General features: G+C 40.9%; 1 protein-coding gene across 3 annotated transcripts in view; it reads right to left on the bottom strand.

Moving 5' to 3' along the window:
• Positions 1-22,090, bottom strand: part of ATG7 (autophagy related 7) — a 294,865-nt gene that overhangs the window by 249,027 nt on the left and 23,748 nt on the right. For all 3 annotated transcript variants that reach the window (XM_053669368.1, XM_053669370.1, XM_053669369.1), the window contains exons 4-8: positions 19,216-19,388; positions 18,678-18,732; positions 6,128-6,245; positions 4,240-4,317; positions 50-166 (exon numbers count right to left, since the gene is read on the bottom strand). In XM_053669368.1, coding sequence (XP_053525343.1) covers positions 50-166; positions 4,240-4,317; positions 6,128-6,245; positions 18,678-18,732; positions 19,216-19,375 — 528 coding nt within the window. In that variant the 5' untranslated portion in view covers positions 19,376-19,388. The remainder of the gene's footprint in view (positions 1-49; positions 167-4,239; positions 4,318-6,127; positions 6,246-18,677; positions 18,733-19,215; positions 19,389-22,090) is intronic.

Raw genomic sequence — 22,090 nt, 5'->3', positions numbered from 1 at the left:
TTGCACATTAAACCCAACTGTACCTGCCTTTTGCTTTATTTGTTGATACCTGTTTTGGTGAAAACCTTTGATCCAAGCCCACTGGCCCTTGAATGAGGGGTGTACTCTCTGGAAGGCAGAGAGCAGGGGAGCAAAACCAATAGTAGAAGTGGTACTTCTTCAGATCCTAAAAGAAAGAATGTAATATAGGATATCAACATAGTATTAATGGCTAAACTGAAATGCACCTATTAATGTAATTTCCCACAGCCATGTAAGACAGAAAAACTGATGCACACAAGATATGGCCAACTTGTCAGAAATTCTTATCTCCAGCAGAACTAATGATGGATATTGAATTTCTGTCATTATCCCAAAACACTCTCACATCCCACACTATATGATGATACACATATTTTTGGCCTCACATTAACAGAAAGTGTTCAGTAAGTAACTGACATCGTCATCATCACTGTTTAATTCACAAAACCATTATGGGAGGTTAACTATTATCATTCCATTTTATAGGCAGAAAACTAAAGTTTACAGAGGGTTGAAGAACTTGAACAAAACAAAGATAGTAAGTGACAGAGAAGAGACCAGAACTCTGCTTCCAAAACTTAATCTTTTGTTCATGATACCAAACATACTCATTGTTCCATCTGTGGAGACACGACCTGCAAATAGTTACCATTCTCATTATATCAAATTATTTAAGCATGTTATTAAAGAAGCTGTCCTATTCACAATCTATATGTGCTGAGATAACGTTGCTTTCAGAAATGCCTTATTAACAAAACAAGCAAGCAAGCAAAATATAACCAGAGACACTTAAATAAAGAACAAACTGACAGTAGTAACCAAGGGGAAGGCGAAAGTGGGTAACTGGAAAAAGAGGAAGGGTTGTCAAGGGACATGTATAAAGGGCCCATGGACAAAGCCAAAGTGGGGAAGGACTGAGGGTGGGAGGTGGGGGTGGGTAGGGTGGGGGAAAGTGGTAGCAGGAAAATGGAGACAACTGTACTTGAACAATTTTTAAAATGAGTAAAAAAAAATCAAAATAAAAACAAAAAAATAGAAAAGAAATATCTTATTGAAATTCAAGTCAACAGCTATGAAGTACTTGCTGTATACAAGGCAAAACATTAGATACTGACAATAAGATGAATAAAACCCAGTCCCAGCCCTTGGGCAAATTACTTTCTGGAGGAAGCAGAGATACAGTGAGTACTACATGTGTCACAGAAGAGGTTCTAAGAACTAAGGAACTTTGATAATAGAAGAGATTATAGCTTCCAGAGCACAACTGTTCCCCCACTAAGGCACACGAGGCAGGAGAAAGGACTGCAAAGCTGTCCGAGACACTGTTTCTACTCAGGCTGAATGCTCTTGCCCCTGAACTCTTGCAGTGTTTGTGGCCTAAGTCCCTCATGTAGGATCCCAGTTGTCCAGCTATTTGACAGCTTACCTGACAGTCTGTTACCACTGACCACAATGCAGTTTATTTGGCTAATTAATATTTCTTCTTGAATCTTGCTACAAATTCAGAGTGGATGGTTGCTCCATAGCTTTTTTTATTGAGATATAATTCACACACCATAAAATTTACAATGATAAAGTATATAATTGAGTGGTTTATTTAGGATATTGACAAGGTTGTACTACCATTACCACCAATTCTAGAACATTTTCACACCCTCCCACAAAAATGAATAAATAAATAAAAATCATGAGCGCAGTGATTTTCAACTGGTGTGCCTCAAGAATTTTTAAAACACGCAAAACCTGACTATTAAGTCAGGGGCACTGACCTCTTTTTTTCTCAGATTGTCTAATAAAAAATGACAATAGCCAACACTAGTTGTCTGGCGTAAATGAATAAAAATCATACCTATTTTTCTGTCAGATAGGCAAAAAATACATGTTTTTGGTGTGCTGTAGAATTTTAGTAATTACTTTATGTGTACCATGAGATGAAAAAGGCTGAAAACCACTGCATTGACAGAAAAAAAACATTTTCCCCTCCCCCATCCCCTGAAAGCACTAATCTATTTTGTCTCTCTGGATTTGCTTTTCTGGACTTTTCATATAAATGAAATCATAATAGATGACTTTTTAAAATATAAACTTATGTATAAACACGTAGCCAGATGAGAAAATCTAGTAACTACACTTTCTGCACTCTTCAATTTTGGCAGAAATTGACCAACTAGGGATAAATTCTCTTGACAATAGCAAAACAAACTGTGAAACTGAAATGAATGAAGGGTCTATTCCTTTGAAGAGTCTTAAAAACAGCAGAAGAAAAGCAAAAACACCTCTGGAGATTATTCTCTTTTTTGTACTCAAATGATTTGTCATAACTGATCTTTAGCAAAAGGTTAAACAATTCAAGATGAAGGACTTCACAATTTCTAAGAAGCTTTATCAGGTGATTCTCAAAAGTCTAAAAATTTGAATTTCTTAGGATTCTTTTCAGGATACAAAAGGCCTCGATTATATTAAACATAAAGTCTTTTGTGCCTGAAGATTTTAAAAGAAAGACTTCCAAAGGCAGGTGAAGAATGTTCAGTAAAAGGGCAACAGGCCAACACACACACTGACTCTGGGGAAATGCCTTAAACCTTAAGAGTGAATATTATTTTTTTCTCTTCAGGCTCAAATTGTCAATTAGACTCCACTAACCAGAATTCTTGGTATAGAAAATGTATTGATGTTAGAGTAACAAAACCAGAAATCTTTAACCAGCACTATTTATATCTATTCTAGTAGCAAACCTACAAAATTACTCAGTTTACAGGAAAATTATCAATGCCAAATTATACCTAGTAATCCCATGAAGAATTTAAACTTTTTCTATCCCTCCGGTATTGATGTATACACAACAAGCAGTATGTGTATATATCTACCTCTGTATCTGTTTTCTATCCTGTTAGAAATGTGCTCCTTTTAGATAGCCACCCCGTGGTTTGATTCTTATCATTCCCTCAGTAAATCAGAGAGGCTGCATTCAAAAGAAATGGAAGATTCATTTGTGGGGGAGGGAGAAAAGCAAGACCTATAACATGTCAAAAATAAATAAATAAATAAATACGAAAGAAGAATGTGAGAAAGAGAATTAACACCCAAAGCTAATGAAGCTGTAGTGAAACAACACGCAATAAGAATATACCAATATCAATATGTTTATGTGTCCCCTCCAAAGAACTTATTCTAAAGGAATAAAATGAACAGGGGAAAAAATCAGTATGGCCAATGTTATTCACTGCAGCAATTTTTTCAATAGTATTAGAAACAATCTAGTCATACAGGAGTCTATAGAATCTACACTTGACAGAATATATATAGTCATGCTTTATTATAGAGGAAGAATTAGTTTTATATGTAGATATATACAAATATGCATACATATAAAACATACAGCATTTTATTGAACTTTGCTTCATTGTGCTTCATAGATGTTGCGTTTTTACAAATTGAAGGCAAGACCCTCTACCAGCAAAAAGATTATGACTCGTTTATTGTAGAAGCAAACCTGCAGTATTTCCAAGGTATATCTATGCATATATGTATATAATATATGTGTGTGTGTGTACGTGTAGCTGGTATCTCTACAATCAACCTTTAGCACTTACCCCATCCTTACCCTCACTGAGACCAGTTTCTTTCCTTCACTTCCCTAAGTAGCAGATGTTACCTTGTTGTGATTTCTTTTCCTCTTCAAACCTAACCTCAATGTTCATTATAATTAGATCTCACTTATATTAAACATTTTTGTTCTTCAAAGCAACAACAACGCAATATTGTGGACGAGCAATGTAGTGCCATCTCCTCTAGTGCAGAGCTGCTTGGGAATGGCCAGGGTCCCTGAGATACCACCTTTTCCTTATGTCAACGGGACTGTATTTAACAAAGTCATTAGCAACACCAAACCCCTACTCCCTGAAGGAGACTCTATTGTGTCCTGAATGACAGGAGTTTGATGAGTGTGCTATATATATTATATATATATAAACCATGCAATTATGAACAGTACTATGACTATACCAGTATGATCAGTTGGAATAAATTAATTTTGCATTGGTAATAAGGGCCAGCACTATTGGGCTACTAAGGAAATGAACGTTTATTTAACAGCCATGACTTGAATGACACAAGGTAAAAGCTTCAAGGAGGAGAGAGCAGACTGTTCTACTGGCACACTGGGCTTGGCTGGGGCATTTGAGCAATCTAAGTGTGATACAGAGTCTATTTACTTACTGCAAATGTCAAAAGGAGGAATTTGTTGAGGAGAATGGGGTTTTCAAGAGCAGCGCCTGATTTTATGGATTCCCATATCTGCCAGAAGAAAAGAAAATGTCAAGGTAGGTTATCAGGCATCTCTCTCGCTTCTCTGAGCGAGGCCTGAAACTATACAGCACCAAAGCTCTCTTTCCTATAGGCCCGCCACTACTTATCCCAGGCAATGAAGTGGGTCATTATCTCACTCTGCCCACTTCCCACTCCTCTCCACCAGCCACACTCTCCTATTGGGCTGAGGAAAGGAAGAGAACCCAGATGCCTCTCTCAGTGGGACTCAGCATCAGAGGAAGCAATTAGGCCATTTTCATGCCTTCATTTTTTTTCTTCAACAAATATTTACTTGTTTCCTAGTACATACCAGGCACATGAAGGTTACACAGACACACACACACACTCCCTACCCTAGTGAGAGACACAGGAGTAAATGGCCAAGCACACACCGGGTAGGATGTGCTATCACAAAAGGATGTAAAAGTCCTGGGAAGAACATCAAACTGGGCTGGGAGGTGGGAAGGAAAAGAGCTAGGGAGGGCTTCTGGGAGGCGGTGACTGAAACTATATAGCAGGGATTTCTTAAAGTCTTATTTGGGATTATCTCGCACTGAGATATGAAGGAAAGAGAATGAACTTTAAATTTATGAATACTGAGCAAGTACTGTGACTAGAAGCAGAAGCTGGTGCTGGTCAGCAGCTGCTGGTCATAAGATGTTTCAGTAGCTAAAATTAGTGGCTAAACAAGACAAACAAATGGTCCTTACAGTGCCAATAAGAACCAATCCTCACACACAGGTGGAAGAAGAAAATAAGCAAATAGAAGTTCCTGCTATTGAAATAATAACTGTGGAGTAGCTAGACCACTTAAGGAGAAGGCAGGCCCTCAATTCTGATAAGCTGAGCCCCAGGCAAGGAGTGAGGATTCCTGTGGGGAACAAACTGCTTTTTCCATGATGGATTAAGACCTGACCCAACTCTGGAGATGGCCTTTTAAATGTGCAGCCAAGGCAGGAGCCTGGAAGCAGTTAAGCTGCAGGCCAAGAAAAACAACCATCATCACTAGAGTCATGTGCTCTATTCATCATGAGGGATATAAGGGACACCTTCTTCAAGACCAAAGGTGGGAAACTTCCTTCTCTGACCATGGCACCCACATAAATTAGAGTCTTCTGCTTTTTAAGACAAGTGTGAAGTCCACTTGATTAAGTGGGTTAGAGGGGATTGGAATAAATTTCTCCCCCATTTCAAGTACTCACACTAACTCAGATGTGAAAAGGGAAAGACGTTCCACACAGAGAGAACAACATGTCCTGAGGAAACAGGAGGAAAAAAACATGAGTGAAGAAAGGAATGAGAAGTGATTTACGGTGACCCAGTCAGAGAAGGAGAGGGCAAGAGTGACAGGGCATAAAGGCCACAGAGGCCAGGCTATGAGGGGCCTTGCACATCCGACAGAGGAGTTTAGATCTAGCCCTGAAGATACCGGAGAGACTACACAATCATCTCTGACAAGACTACGGTCCTTAGGATTGGAAAGCCTCTTGCAAGGGCACAAAGAACAGAGAACTCAAACACATTCAGACAGAAACAGAACTCTTAGGCAGAGGTCAAGCAGTTTCAAAACGTTATAACTAGAGATCAGCAACAAAGCTTTTCCCACACTGCCCCATATTCTGGCCTAAACCCAGGTGAGAGTCTGTCTTCTCCCTGACCTGCCCACCAACCAGAAGCCAACGTGAGTACCAACTATATACTAGTTTCTATGACAGGCAGATGTCTGTACCTGATCAAGAACACCATGCCTTCGGGATCATGGAAAATACAATGAATACATTATACTTTCCCAGCTAACCTCGTTTGCTGCTTGTTCCAAAAGTAGCTTCTTATCTGCAGCCTTGAAAGCCTCGAGTGTGTTGGTGTTGTGTAATGTTCCGACAGCAGGACAGCAGTGGGCTGGGGTGGGAGCACTCCTGGTACGAGAGAAACATGGTTAAGCAGACACAGCTGGGACCCAGACAGCCGAGGAATGACAGACAAACCAGCTCAACAGTGACAGAGGACAGTGCTCTTTAGGGATAAATAAAAGATCCAGTGCACATTTCTTTGGAAAAAGATAAATAACATTGCTTAAAAAATAAAAACAGACACTACATCTCCCAAAAGCCTTTAGCGTCCTTTACCCTAACCTCTCAGCATGCTGCTCTTCCACTGCCTCCCCAATATAAGTTCTTTCTCTATTTTTTTTTCTTTCTCATTTTTAACCTAAAGGGAAACATTATTTATTAAGCTTCTACTGTACGAAGAACTGTACAACGTTTGGTTCTCTTAACAGCTTGTTCTCCCATTTAAAGGTTTAAGTAACTTGCCTAAGGTCATATAAGAATAAGCAGAGCTGGAATCTAAAGTCAGAGTCGGTTAACTCCAAAGTGGTGTGCTACCCGCTCCTCACCAGGCTTCAGGGCCCTATTCCAAACCTTTCTCTTTCAGGAAGCCATCTCCCATTATCTCTGATAATGGTTTGTACATAAAACTGAACATAACATTTCAGAGTGTTTTCAGGACAGACACTCACATCCACCCAGCCAGAGAACAGTAAGCTCCTCGAGGGCAGCGAACCTGTCCTACAACCATGCCCAGCCTAAACAGGCTCTGCACAGAGCTGCTCAGCAAACCCCGGGGGGTGTCTGAGTCACAGAGACCAAATGTGTTACACCTGTGCTACCTGCCAACCCATCACGTCGCACGTGCACTGTGCAATGCCCCAGAGGCTTCAGAGTAATCCAAGTCAGGTGAGGAAAAGACAACTTGATTCTGAAAACAAACTCAGATGTGGAGAAATCTGGTCTTTTCTCTAAACAAGTAAATATGTTTCAGTGGTTACAGGTGTTAAATTAAAATAGTCATTTCATTAGCAGCCAAATATTGTTATCACTTAACTACCATGTAAAGAATGAATTTTTATTTATTGCACTGATGGTAGCTGTGTTTAAAAGACAGTGTCTCTCCATTGAAAGTCTGCATAAAATTGGGTGTGGGGAGCTTCAAGAACAGATATAAGCCTAGAATAGGCATTAAGGGGTGCAGTGAATGACAAAATTCTGCCAAATGCTGACTGTAAGGCTCAAATGCCAAGTCTCAGGAGAGAAGTAACTTTCAATGGCCAGAGCCTTCCTTTGGGAGCTGGTGATTCAGCAGCAAGCCTAGGTTGTTTGTCACCACACTACTCCAACATAGGAATATTTTCATCTAAGCGAAACAAGGTCATCAAAGATAGTCTCAAAGAGAAAATGTTATTACAAAAAGGCACAATTAAGTCTAGAGGGCAGAAGAAGGAAGTAAAACAGTTGGTAGACTAGGCTTTCCACATTCAGACAGCTTTATGAACTTACTGCTGGAACAGGATGCCGAAACAAAAGGAAAGAGGCTAAGATCTAACTTAGACACAAGCACAAAAGGAGAAGAGCACCCCCATTCCTCAATCTCCAGAGATCCTAGATGTGTGAACGCCATGCCAAAGCCCTGCTCTGGGAATGGAAGAAACCAATCATGAAAATTCAAGCAACTGACACATCAGCACTCATGAGGACAAGAGGCAGTTTCAAAGGAGAAGAAATTTTCATGATTAAAGAACCACTGGGACAGGTGACCAGGGAAACAAATTTAAAAAGTTGTAATGGGGGGAGTTCTAGTCAAGATGGAGGTATAGGTAAACGCGGCTCGCCTCCACTCACACCCACAGCAAGATTACAGTTACACTACAGAACACATATCACTCAGAACTGGCAGAAAATTGAGCTGCATGGTGACAACTAAAAAATTAAGACAGCACATTCATCTAGACAGGTGGGGGGATGGAAGGGTAGAAATGCAGAGACGCTGAGATGCTGAACAACAAGCTGGTCCCAAGCCCAAGTGTGGTGGATAGAAAAAGGAGGGATATCTCAGGAGCAAGTGACCCCAGCCCCACACCAGACCAAGCAGCCCAGGGTTCCGGTGTCAGAAAGATAAGTCCCCATAACTTCTAGCAGTAAAAAACAGTGGGAGTTGGGTCAACGGAAGACACTGTGCAATTTCTAGGCCTCTTCACTTAAAGGGCCTCACACTGAACAAGGATTGGATTCACTTCCTCTGGGCTCCAACACTGGGGCAGCACCTAGAAGGGCACCAGTTGCATATGGGGAGGGTCTAAAATATCCGGCATCAGGATGAGAGATGGGGGATACCTTCCTCCCAAAAAGAACAGCAGACATTGTACCTTTTCGAGCCCTCCTCCACACAGAGTCACAGTCCTGTGGCACCATATCAGAATCTCGATCAACCTGGGTCACACAGTAAGCCCCTCCCTGACGATTACCTAAGGGTCCGCTCCATCCAACTTACAGGCCTACCCAAGCTGGTAACAGTGGCTTTTCCTTATGAAGGTCTGGGCTAGGCACAGGCCTCAGACCTTCCTAAATCAGTTCAAATAAGCAACAGCTGAGCCCAGCCCTGTAGCTCTCACTGAGTAACCCCAAGCCCCACACTAGCAGCAGCCATCTGCAGATTGTTTTAAAGCTTATACCAAGGGGCCTCAGACAGAATACAGTGGATCTCCTGCACCACCCAGGAAACCCAGTGGACAGCTACAGACCATGTTGGAGCATCATCCAAACACCTCTACAAGCCATGGAGAGAGATGGTTTCTGGCCAGGGGTCACAGCCAGTCCTTGTAGCTGAGTGACCTGGGTAAATCCTCCCACTGACCTGACAACAGCAATCAAGGCTCAACTACAAGAGGAGGGTGTACTCAGCTCACACAAAGGGCACACCTTGAGTACCCAGCTTGGGAGATATGGGAGGCTGTGCCGCTGGACACTACAGGACAACTACTATATTAGGCCATGTTACCAAGACAGAAAGTCATAGCAGCTCTACCTAGTACATAGAAACAAACACAGGGAGGCTGCCAAAATGAGGAGACAAAGAAACATGGCCCAAATGAAAAAAGAGACCAAAATTCCAGAAAAAGAACTAAAGAAAATGGAGATAATCTATCAGATGCAGAGTTCAAAACACTGGTTGTAAAGACGCTCAAGGAACTCAGTGGGTACTTCAACAGCATAAAGATGATACAATCAGAAATGAAGAAGACATTTTTTTTGAGGTCTTATTTTTATTTTTTACTATTGTATTTTGATTCATCTTCAATGAACATTATACTCAAAACTATAATGAGATACAATACGAGACGGTGGAGTGTACAAGAGGGGTCTAGTTCACTGTTGGTGGGATTGCAGGCTGGTGCAACCATTATGGAAAACAGTATGGAATTTTCTCAGAAAAATAAAAATCGACCTGCCTTTTGACTCAGCAATTCCACTGCTAGGATTATATCCCAAGAATCCTAAAACATCAATTTCAAAGAACCTACACACCACAATGTTCATAGTAGCACGATTTACAATAGCCAAGAGCTGGAAGCAACCTAGGTGCCCATCGGTAAATGAATGGATCAAAAAATTGTGGTACATATACACAATGGAATTCTATGCAGCAGAGAGGAAGAAGGAGCTACTACCATTTGCAACAGCATGGATGGAACTGGAAAGCATTATGCTGAGTGAAATAGGCGAGGTGTTGAAAGACAATTGAAATTAAAAAAATTTATAGAGATTCAACAGTGGAGTGGATGAAGCCAAGAATCAAATCAATGATTTAGAACATAAAGAAGAAAAAAGTCAACCAATCAGAACAAGAAGAAGAAAAAAGAATCCAAAAAATGAGGATAGTGTCAGCAGCCTCTGGAACAATTTCAAACATTCCAATATTTGCATCATAGTGGTGCCAGAAGGAGGAGAGGAAGAGCAAGAAATTAGAAATCTACTTGAAGAAAATAATGAAAACTTCCCTAATTTGGTGAAGAAATAGACATACAAGTCCAGGAAGCACAGAGTCCCAAACAAGATAGATGCAAAGAGGGCCACACCAAGACACACCATAATCAGGCCCTGGCTGGTGCAGCTCAGTGGATTGAGCGCGGGCCTGGGAACCAAGCAACCATGGTTCGATTCCCAGTCAGGGCACATGCCTGGGTTGCAGGACAGTTCCCATCAGGGGACTCACAAGGGGCAACCATACATTGATATTTCTCTCCCTCTCTCCTTCCCTTCCCCTCTAAAGATAAATAAATTTTAAAAAAAAAGACACACCATAATCAAAAGCCAAAGGTTAAAGATAAAGAGAGAATCTTAAAAGCAGCAAGACAAAAGCAGATAATTACTTACAAAGGCATTTTCATAAGACCGTCAGCTAATTTCTCAAAAGAAACTTTGCAGGCTAGAAGAGACTGACAAGAAGAATTCAAAGTGATGAAAAGCAGGAGCTTTTCATCATCCGGCAAAGCTATCATTCAAATTGAAGGGCAAATAAAGTGCTTCCCAGACAAGGTAAAGCTTAAGGAGTTCATGATCACCAAACATTTATTATATAAAATGTTAAAAGGACTTATTTAATAAAAAGAATATCAAAACGATGACCAGTAAAATGGCAATAAATATGTTAACTGTCAATAATTGAATATAAAAAAACTAAGCAAACAAGCATAACAGAAACAGAATCACCGATATGGAGAACTTGGGATAGTAGTAAGTAGGGAGGGAGGTCTGGGGGAATGAGGGAAAAGCTTAAGGGATTTAGAAGTACAACTGGCAGTTACAGAATAAGCAGAAGGATGTTAAAAACAGCATAAGAGAAAGAATTGCCAAAGAATTATATTCATGACCCATGGACATGAACAAAGGAGAGGGTGATGGCCAGAGGGAGCTGGGGATACTTGCTGGAGGGGAGGCAGAGGGGGGAAAATTGTGACAATGGTAACAGTATAATCAATAAAAAAGGAAGAAAAAAGGGGGGAGAGTGAAAATGGGAGGGAAAGCCATTCTACCAGTTTCTCAAGTTCCAAGTTCCACATACCCAAAGAGATGGCTCAGGTGAAAACAGAAAAAAGCTCTTGACTTGGAAACAAGAGCATTTAGTCCAAATTCTAGTCCTGAACACATACTAGTTCAGTTTCCTACAATCCCATTTACATGAAATGTCCAGAATAGGCAAATCTACAGAGAAAGTAGACTTGTGGTTTTCTAGGGTTCAGGGGAGAGATAAGGGAGGAATGAAGAGTGACTGCTAAAGGGTACAGGGTTTCTTTTGGAGGGTGACAAAAATGTTCTGGAATTAAATAGTGGTGGTGATTGTACAACCTTATGAATATACTAAAAACCACTGAGTTGTAAATTTTTAAGGGGTGAATTTTGTGGTATACAAATTGTATCTCAATAAAGCTGTTTAAAAAGTCAGAATTGGAAATCTTTCCAAAGCCAACAGTGACCGCACAATGATGTATGTATTAACCTGGTAAAGAATGGATGTTATAAAGGCCTGAGCCCAGGCCTGTTATCTCTGAAAATTTGCCTTCACTCCTAGTGATTGGCCAATTGGTCTCCCAGTGATTACTCAGGACACTAGTAAGACTGTTTTGCACCTGTTATTTGCACTTGGCCAAAGGCAGCCATATGGTCAGAGCCTCTGGAACAGACAGGCAGTGAAGGTGGCCAGGACAGAATAAATACCCCAGAAGGGCAGAAGTTACTTTCCACACCTGCAGGAATCTTACTCCACAGCTTTGCATGGCCACAGGGAACTCTGGGAACCTGGGACGTCATACACAGTCTGGGAGCATGCTGCATTATCTGCTGCTTTTCATAATAATCTGAGTTCCTCATTATAACATCTTCTAACAGAGCCCATTAGTATCTACCAACCACACCATATCCCATCTGACAGCCGTACACTTACATTGCTTGTAATTAAATGAAACAATTATTTGTGTAACTAGTACATGTCAGATCTGTGCTAGATATAGTGAGATAGCAGAGGAAAAGAGACAGCCTGTGCCCTACACAGATAATTTGCATATGAGTCTTATTTCCTTGGCTACTTTTTAAGTTACTTGAGGGCAAGTGTTAGGTCTTCTTTTTCTCTAACTAAATCCAACATGAGGCTTAGAAAATAAAAATATTACTTATGACTAAAAAAATTAATGTTCCTCAAGGGAAAGAGGCTCAGGGAAAGAATAACTTTTTTTAAAAACCAGCTTCATGTTTATACAGAAACTGGCCACCAAAATCTATTCTCTCCGGGGGACTTCTGCCAAGATGGAGGCTAGGTGGAAGCACTTCACCTTCTTGCACAACCAAGTTTAAAAACAACAAAGTTTTAGCAACAGAAACACAGCCAAACAACATAAAATTGAACTATACAGAAGTATGACAACAACAAACCCTTCAGCCAAACCGGTAAGAGGGGCAGAGCCAGCAGCAGAGTAGGGTCGGGCAGGAAACATCCACCCCACCAACCTGGGCGTGCGACCCAGGCACGCCGGCAGCTGTGGGCGGATCCCAGGTGTGGTGTGGAGTCGCGGGTGGACCCACTGTGGGCACGAGGCGGTAGACTCACTGAGGGCTGACCACAGTCACACATTCACGCGCAGATAAACTGGTGAAGGAGCGGGCAGTGAGACAGACCATGCAGGCCCCAGTGGCTGGAAGCGGCAGAGGGGACCACCATTGTCCCTCTCTGACCCCGCCCCCACATAAGCGTCACAAACCAGCGACCTGGGTGGCCCCGCCCTGGTGAACACCCCCTCGTATGTAACAGGCACGAACAGATCAAAACATGGCTCAAGAACAACTCAGAGACCCAGAGCCCATAAATCTAAGTGATGAAGAAATAGCAAAACTTTCAGATGCACAGTTCAAAACACTGGTGCTCAGGATGCTCACAGAACTGGTTGATTTTAGTCACAAATTAGAGGAACATAGAAGGCTAAACTAATTGAAATGAATGGTAATGCACAGGAAACCAAGAGCAATGGAAAGGAAACTGGGACTCAAATCAAAGGAGTGGACCAGAAAGAAAAAAAAAATGACCAAACAGAAAAGGATGAAGAAACGAGAATTCAAAAAAATGAGGAGAGGCTTAGGAAACTCCAGGACATCTTTAAACACTCCAACATCCGAATTATAGGGGTACCAGAAGGGGAAGAGGAACAGCCACCAGTGGAACACTTATTTGAACAAATAATAAAGGAGAATTTCCCCAATCTGGAAAAGGAAATAGACTTCCAGGAAATCCAGGAAGCTCAGAGAGTCCCAAAGAAGTTGGACCCAAGAAGGAACACACCAAGGCACATCATAATTACATTAGCCAAGATTCAAATGAAGGAGAGAATTCTAGAAGCAGCAAGAGATAAGGGGACAGTCACCTACAAAGGAGTTCCCATCAGACTGTCAGCGGATTTCTCAAAAGAGACCTTACAGGCAAGAAGGGGCTGGAAAGAGGTATTCCAAGTCATGAAATCCAAATACCTACATCCAAGATTGCTCTATCCAGCAAAGCTTTCATTTAGAATGGAAGGACAAGTAAAGTGCTTCTCAGATAGGATCAAATTCAAGGAGTTCATCATCACCAAGCCCTTATCATATGAAATGTTAAAGGGACTTACCTAAGAAAAAGAAGATAAAAAAGATGAACAGTGAAAGGACAGCAAACTCACAGTTACTAAGAACCACACCTAAAACAAAAGCAAACTAAGAGGACAGCTAGATCAGGAGCAGAACCACAGAAATGGAGATCACATGGAGGGTTAGCAACAGGGGAGTGGGAGGAGGAGAAGGGGGGAGAAGGTACAGAAAATAAGTAGCATAGATGGTAGGTAGAAAATAGACAGGAGGAGGGCAAGAGTAGTGTGGGAAATATAGAATCTAAAGAACCTATGACACATGGACATAAACAAAAGGGGGGAATGGTGGGGGGGTGCAGGGTGGAGGGGAATGAAGGGGGGAACAGAACTGTAATGGCATAATCAATAAAACATATTTAAAAAATAAAAAAATCTATTCTCTTTGCACAGAGTAACAGAATACATACAAGATACTGGTAGCTGGGCACCACGTTTCCCAGGCTTCCTTGCAAGGTACCGTATTTTGTCATGTATAATGCACACTTTTTTGCCCAAATTTCTGAGGGAAAAATAGGGATGCACATTATACATGTGTCTAATGATTACATGCCATGGATATAATAATCCCATGTATAATGTGTACAAAGCCATGGGTATGCATTATACATAGCAAAATATGGTAGTTGAGACACTGTGCTCTCCCCAGCAGAATCTGAGTAGAGTGATGCATGTCCCTGCCCAGCTAAAGCCTTCAAGAGACTGGGTATGTTTCCTCCACCTCTTTTCACCCTGCTCTCTTTCCCTTTCTGTCTGTTTCTACCTGGAAGTGACAAATCAGTCTTAAGCAGCACATAAAGACAAGCACCCCCTCAGTATGACTGAGCCGTAAGAGGATAGAAGACTGGACCACTGCCCTGGACTATGAAGTGGACAAGAAATGAACTTCTTTCTCTCTGAGCCATTATATTTTGAGGTCTAGTTCAGCAGTACACCTTACCCTAAGATAGTTGGTGCCTGCTAAACTAGTACTTGACTTACCATTCACCTAGTATAACATGGAGAACAGGATCCTGTTTTGCTACCTTCTGGCAGAGATCCACAAGGCTTCCAGGGACTCAGAGTAAAAGGAATTTATCCGGTGCCATGCAAAGCTGAGATATTCATGGCATCTATAAGTGAGAACTAAAACTGGTAGCTATTCACCTCTACCTTATTCCTCTCTGTATGCCTAGTGCCTGGTACATTCTGTTGTACTGCCAAGATACAGAGGAAACCATTAATAAATATTTCTGAAAAACTACCACTCCTCCATATTTATTACAGCACAGAATGCATTATAATGCAAATATTTGTCTTCTACTCTATCCAGGGCCCCTCCAGAGCTCCATGTTTCATAAGTCTTTGTATTCCTAACACCTCCACATCCTTCACATAAGAAGCAGTCAGGGTTTCATGAGTAAATTAATAAAGATTTTTCCTACAAACTTGTGCAGAGGAACAGTAATAAAAATAGAGAAGGTATAACAATAATAAACTTCTGAACTTAGTTTTTTTCTGGCTGCTATAGCATAATACCTCAGAATGGGTGGCTTATAAGAAACAGAGTTAATTTCTCATGGTTCTAAAAGCTGAAAGTCCAAGGTCAAGATGCCAGCATGGCTGGGTTCTGGTGAAGGCCCTCTTCCAGTCAAAGACTGCCCACCTCTTACTAAGTCTTCACATGGCAGAAGGAGGGAGCTAGCCCTCTGGGGCCTCTTTTATAAGGGCACTAATCCCATTTGTGAGAGTTCTGCCCTCATGATCTAATCACCTCCCAACAGCCCTACCAACTAAAGCTATAACCTTGGGCATTGAGTTTTTCAACATATGAATTTTAGGACACACAAACATTCAGATTATAGTACCAATCATCCTAAAAAAGAGGAACTCAGAAAATCACAAACTTAAAACTAGAAGGAATATTAAAAGCTGAGAGTTAGAGATGAGGAAACTGAAGTTAAAAAGCTAAAAGGAGCCCTGGCTGGTATGGCTCAGTGGATTGAGCGCGGGCCTGCGAACCACACGATCACGGTTCGATTCCCAGCCAGGGCACATGCCTGGGTTGCAGGCCAGTTCCCACAGGGGACTCATGAGAGGCAACCATACATTGATATTTCTTTCCTTCCCTTCCCCTCTAAAGATAAATAAATAAAATCTTAAAAAAAAAGCTAAAAGGACTTATTCTGGGTAACTTGGTTAACAGCTATAGATACTACATCTTCGAACTTCAAATCCAGGGCCACTTTCATAACACTAGGGACCACATATTATTCTTGCTCATCTCCCCCAGTGCCTACCAGGGAGCCTCACATATTATGAGTATGCAGTAGCCAAATGAAAAAATATGACCAGAGCCCTGGCTGGTGTGGCTCAGTGGATGGAGTGCTGGCCTGCGAACCAAAAGGTCACCAGTTTCATTCCCAGTCGTGGCACAAGACTGGATTGCAGGCCAGGTCCCTAGTAGGGGGTGTGCAAGAGGCAACCATACATCGGTGTTTCTCCCTTCCTTTTTTTTTTTTCCTTCCTTCTCCTCTCTCTAAAAATAAATATACAAAATCTTTATTAAAAAATATGACCAGAAAAACCAAGCAATCTGTGCGAAAGTCATAGCTGTAGGATCACAAATTTTCTTACCTCCTTCAACTAAAATTTCTAGATCACTAAAGTTTAAGATACTTGGATTTTGTAATAAGATCAAGCCTAACCTCTGTGAACTGATTTTGTCCTTTGTTCCAAAGAATAAAACTATTATTTATTATTATTATTTTTAGTGAGGGAATCCAGATCACCGTCTGAGAATTAAACTCTAAGATCATCACAGATTGGCTCTTGTTTTAGAGCCAGGCAAACCTGAGCTCAAATCCTGGTTTCACACAGTTCACCTTTGCATGGATTATTTTATCTCTCTGTGTCTCAGATTCAACACTGTGAAATAGATAATGACACTTAGTTCATCAGAACATGATGAGAATCAAATATAATGATGCTTACAAAATGCTCCCCAGCACAGCCCCCGCACCGGTAAGATCTTAACTAGCTGTACTACTTTCTGTTATTGTTACTGGCTAAAGAACAAAACTATTAATATCTTTTAAAAATAACCTCCAGTCAAGGATCAGAATAAAGAGAGCAATGAGGTTATAATGAATGTTAGACTCTCCAGATTACATGAAAACTACACTGCTGATTTTCCCCACTTTATCATCTTCAGATAATTTATTGCTTGTACACTGTCTGTATTTCCCTCATTATCTTGCAATTGCTCCAAAATTAAGTTAGCCTTTACCAAAACAAGGGAGGAATTACTAGGACTTAATTTGTTTTGACAAATAATCACAGGAATTTATTACGACCTAACACTTAACCTTTTAAAGACATAGAGACTAACATCTATGTTAAGGAATTTAATTTTGCAATTTGACTCATATAAAGGAATAAAATGTGTTGACTTCTGGAGAAATTTAAAAAAAAATTCTAGGGATACTTTATTTGAAATCGTCCAACCTTGATTACTGTCATTTTCAAAAACCAAGCAGACTTGCAAAGAAAAACCTCTATGTCTTCCCCAAATCCCTCAACCTGGCAGCACTAAGTAAGGCACAAGAAAGCAGAAAATGTTGCCCTCACTGAAGCTTCCGAGTCTTCAACTCTCAATTGTTTTATAGGCCCCCCAACAAGGGTCTTGCTACATAGAATTCAGTTTGAAAAACTGAGTTTTCAAGGACCACAGAAGACCTAATTGGCAAATTCAATGACCCTTGCATTCAACTCTGACCTTTCTGCTTCTGACACTGTAGACCATCTCTTTGCATCCTGAAAACATTTCCTTCTTTGACTTCTGTAACTCTTTTCTGGTTCTTCCTCCTCTCTGACAACTCCCATCTCCTTTGCTAGATCTGCATCTTCTTGCCTTCCTTAAGTCAAGTACATACACCACGCTGGCCCTTTGCTCTTTTATGCTAGTGTCTCTTCCTCCCTTACAGCCTCATGATCTTTTCTTCATGGAGACTCCCAAATCTGGTCTGACCCACCCTGCTTGACTCCAATGCCTCTGGACACTTCTACTGGATGCTGTCAACTCAAGCTCAACATGTTCTAAACCAAACTTACCTCTACCTTAAATTTTAGCCCCTTTCTTGGTTTTTCTATTTCTGTAGATGATAACCAAATGCCCCTAGCTACTCAGACTGCAACCTCAGAAATACATTTTAACTTCCACGCGTGCTTCCTGAATTAGGCTACATGTGACCTTGAGCAAGGCATTTTACCTTTTGACATATGGTTCCCTCATCTGAAAGAGAGAGAAATTACACCTGGCAGGTCTGAAAAGATTATGTATGTGAAAATGCCTAGCTAATTAAGTCAATAAATGCCTCTCTTCTCTCCAGCAATTCCCCATCACCTTCAACTAGATAAAAAACTCATAGAGGGAATATGCCGTATTTCTGTGCATATCCCTATAATGCCTTGTAGCAGTAGCTTCTATGCAGAAGTAGCCTAATAAACATTCACTGATGCCTACAGATAAGTAACTAAAGGAATAAGTCAAGAGGTACTAATTAAGAATCACAAAATATTAACTATAATCAAAATCAGGAGAGAGATTATCTAAGCCTCAATCAATCTACATGGTACTTAACACCAAATAGGCTCTGATATTACCAGCTGAAAAAGTAAATTAGAGAGTCTTAAGCATCTAGCACTTGTCTCTTTGTTATGAGAGGTAAAAATAATCATGAGGAGCTGACCCTGCTCACCAAGAGCATCCCTAGTTTCCTTGTGATGCACCTGTGAGGGAGGTTAAGAATGCTCATTCCTTGAAAAAAGCAGTATTCTTCACTATAGATTTTGGTAAAAAAATACTCACATGTCAAAAGCACTGAACTCCAATGTTAAGCGAGCTGGCAGCCCAGCAGAATCACCTGCACAGAAGCATTACCATATTTTCAATCATAAGTCATTAATAGCAGCATTCACAATGAAAACACTTGTGAGTACTTTTGTTCTCTTTGTTGAGCCCAAAGTGCCCCGCCCAATTTCTGATTATCCAAACTAAACAGGGACTTAGCATGAAGTGACAGAGCTTTTGTGAATTTAAGAAATTTGCCAAGAATATATAAAAAAATTCATTGGAAAAAATAAATTTCCAATATTCTCCCCCAGAAATACTAAGTAAATCAGCATTAATTCTTTGGATTAATAACTAGGGTTTTATTTTGCCCCTTCTTTTCTCCACAACAGGGAAAAAGAAGTGAAAATAAACTTGGGTCAAAAGTTAGGAAGTAAAATAGAAATTAGTGAAGACCATTTATTATAAAAGACAAGGGTGTCTCTTGTTAAAGCAAAGCTGACTCTATACTGGAGGGCACAGAAGATGATTGAAGATGGAGTTTAGTATCACCTACCATTGTAGTAATAACCCTTAATGTCCTTGGGAGCTTCATCCAGCCGATACTCATTCAGCTTCTTCTGGGTCAACTCATGCCAAAATCCAACATCCAAGGCACTGCTAAAGGGGGCAAACTGCAATTTGTAGAGTCCAGAATCTCCTGTAGCTACCGCCATTATTTATTACTGACTAAAAAACAAAACAGAACACCACAAAATAGCACACATGTTAAAAATAAACAATTATAATAATGCTTAATTAAAACAAAAAAGGAAGTAAAACTGTCTCTATTTGCACAAAACATGGTTTTATACATAGAAAATCCTAAAGACTCAACCCCAAAATGGTTAGATCTAATCAATGAATTTAGCAAAGTTGCATAATACAAAATTAACATGCAAAAGTATGTTTTTATACACTAACAATGAATTTTCTGAAAAAGAGATGAAGAAATTGATCCATTTACATTAGCATCAAAAATAATAAAATACGTTTAGCATGAATTTAAGGAGGTGAAAGATCTCCACTGAAAACTACTGAAAGAAATTGAAGAAGACACAAATAGAAAGTTATCCTATGTTCATGGATTAGAATAATTAATACTGTTAAAATACCAATAGTACCAAAACAGGTCTATATATTTAAATACAATCCCTATCAAATTCCACTGGCATTTTTTTACAGAGATGGAAAAAAAACTCTCCTAAAATTTGTATGGATGCACAGAAGACTGCAAATAGGCAAAAAATAAAAAAATTAAATATCCTAAGACAGAGAACAAAGCAGAAGGCACCACACTTCCTGATTTCAATCTATACTAGAAAGCCAGTCATCAAAACAGTATGGTACTGGCATGAAAAGAAAAAAATAAACCAATGGAACAGAACTGAGAGCCCGGAAATAAATCCCAGCATATACAGTCAATTACTATTTGACAAGGGAGCCAAGAACACTCAATGGAGAAAAGACATTTTTTTCAATAAATGGTGATGAGATAATGAGATAATCACGTGTAAAAGAATAAAACTGGAGCGACCAACCTCAGGAAAGGACCGAGGATGGCCCTTGCCGCTGTCCCAGGGCTCCTTGGGCAGGGCTGACCCCGGGGAGCCCCCGACTGATTCCCAGAGCTGGGTTGGGAAAGGGACCTTAGCCCGCTGCCACCTCCGAGCGGACCGCCAGAAATGAATAAATAAAAAATCTAGTGGACTTCCGCCAAGATGGAGGCGTAGGTAGAAGCACTGTGCCTTCTCACACAACCAAGTTTAAAAACAACAAAGTTTTAGCAACAGAAACACAGCCAAACCACAGAAAATTGAACTACATGGAAGTCTGACAACAACAAACCCTTCAGCCAAACCAGTAAGAGGGGCAGAGCCAGCAGCAGAGCAGGGTCGAGCAGGAAAGAACCACCTATCCTACGGGGACATGAAACCCAGGCACACCAGCAGCTGTAGGCAGATCCCCGGTGTGGAGAAGCGGGCGGACCCACTGAGGGAGGAAGGCGGTGGACTCACTGAGGGCTGATCAAAGTCACACAGTTGAGCGCAGATAAACTGGTGAAGGAGCGAAGCAGTGAGACAAACCGTGCAGGCTCCAGTGGCAGGAAGCGGCAGAGGGGACCGCCATTGTCCCTCTCTGACCCCGCCCCCACATAAGCGTCACAAACCAGCGACCTGGGTGGCCCCGCCCTGGTGAATACATAAGGCTCCACCCCTCATATGTAACGGGCACAAACAGATCAAAACATGGCTCAAGAACAACTCAGAGACCCAGAGCCCATAAATCTAAGTGATGAAGAAATAGCAAAACTTTCAGATGCACAGTTCAAAACACTGGTGATCAGGATGCTCACAGAACTGGTTGATTTTAGACACAAATTAGAGGAACACAGAAGGCTAAACTAATTGAAATGAAAGGAAATGCACAGGAAACCAAGAGCAATGGAAAGGAAACTGGGACTCAAATCAAAGGAGTGGACCAGAAAGAAAAAAAAATGACCAAACAGAAAAGGATGAAGAAACGAGAATTCAAAAAAATGAGGAGAGGCTTAGGAAACTCCAGGACATCTTTAAACACTCCAACATCCGAATTATAGGGGTACCAGAAGGGGAAGAGGAACAGCCACCAGTGGAACACTTATTTGAACAAATAATAAAGGAGAATTTCCCCAATCTGGAAAAGAAAATAGAATTCCAGGAAATCCAGGAAGCTCAGAGAGTCCCAAAGAAGTTGGACCCAAGAAGGAACACACCAAGGCACATCATAATTACATTAGCCAAGATTCAAATGAAGGAGAGAATTCTAGAAGCAGCAAGAGATAAGGGGACAGTCACCTACAAAGGAGTCCCCATCAGACTGTCAGGGATTTCTCAAAAGAGACCTTACAGGCAAGAAGGGGCTGGAAAGAGGTATTCCAAGTCATGAAATCCAAAGACCTACATCCAAGATTGATCTATCCAGCAAAGCTTTCATTTAGAATGGAGGACAAGTAAAGTGCTTCTCAGATAGGATCAAATTCAAGGAGTTCATCATCACCAAGCCCTTATCATATGAAATGTTAAAGGGACTTACCTAAGAAAAAGAAGATAAAAAAGATGAACAGTGGAAGGACAGCAAACTCACAGTTACTAAGAACCACACCTAAAACAAAAGCAAACTAAGAGGACAGGTAGATCAGGAGCAAAACCATAGAAATGAAGATCACATGGAGGGTTAGCAACAGGGGAGTGGGAGAAGGAGAAGGGGAGGGAGAAGGTACAGAGAATAAGTAGCATAGATGGTAGGTAGAAAATAGATAGGGGGGAGGGCAAGAATAGTAGGGGAAATATAGAATCTAAAGAACTTGAGACACGTGGTCATAAACTAAAGGGGGGAATGGTGGGGGAGGG

Source organism: Artibeus jamaicensis, unplaced genomic scaffold (assembly GCF_021234435.1).
Source record: "Artibeus jamaicensis isolate MK-2021 breed Jamaican fruit bat unplaced genomic scaffold, CSHL_Jam_final contig_519, whole genome shotgun sequence".
Taxonomy (NCBI): Eukaryota; Metazoa; Chordata; class Mammalia; order Chiroptera; family Phyllostomidae; genus Artibeus; species Artibeus jamaicensis.
The sequence above is the reverse complement of the archived record's forward strand: the minus strand, read 5'-3'. Positions and strand labels throughout refer to the sequence as shown.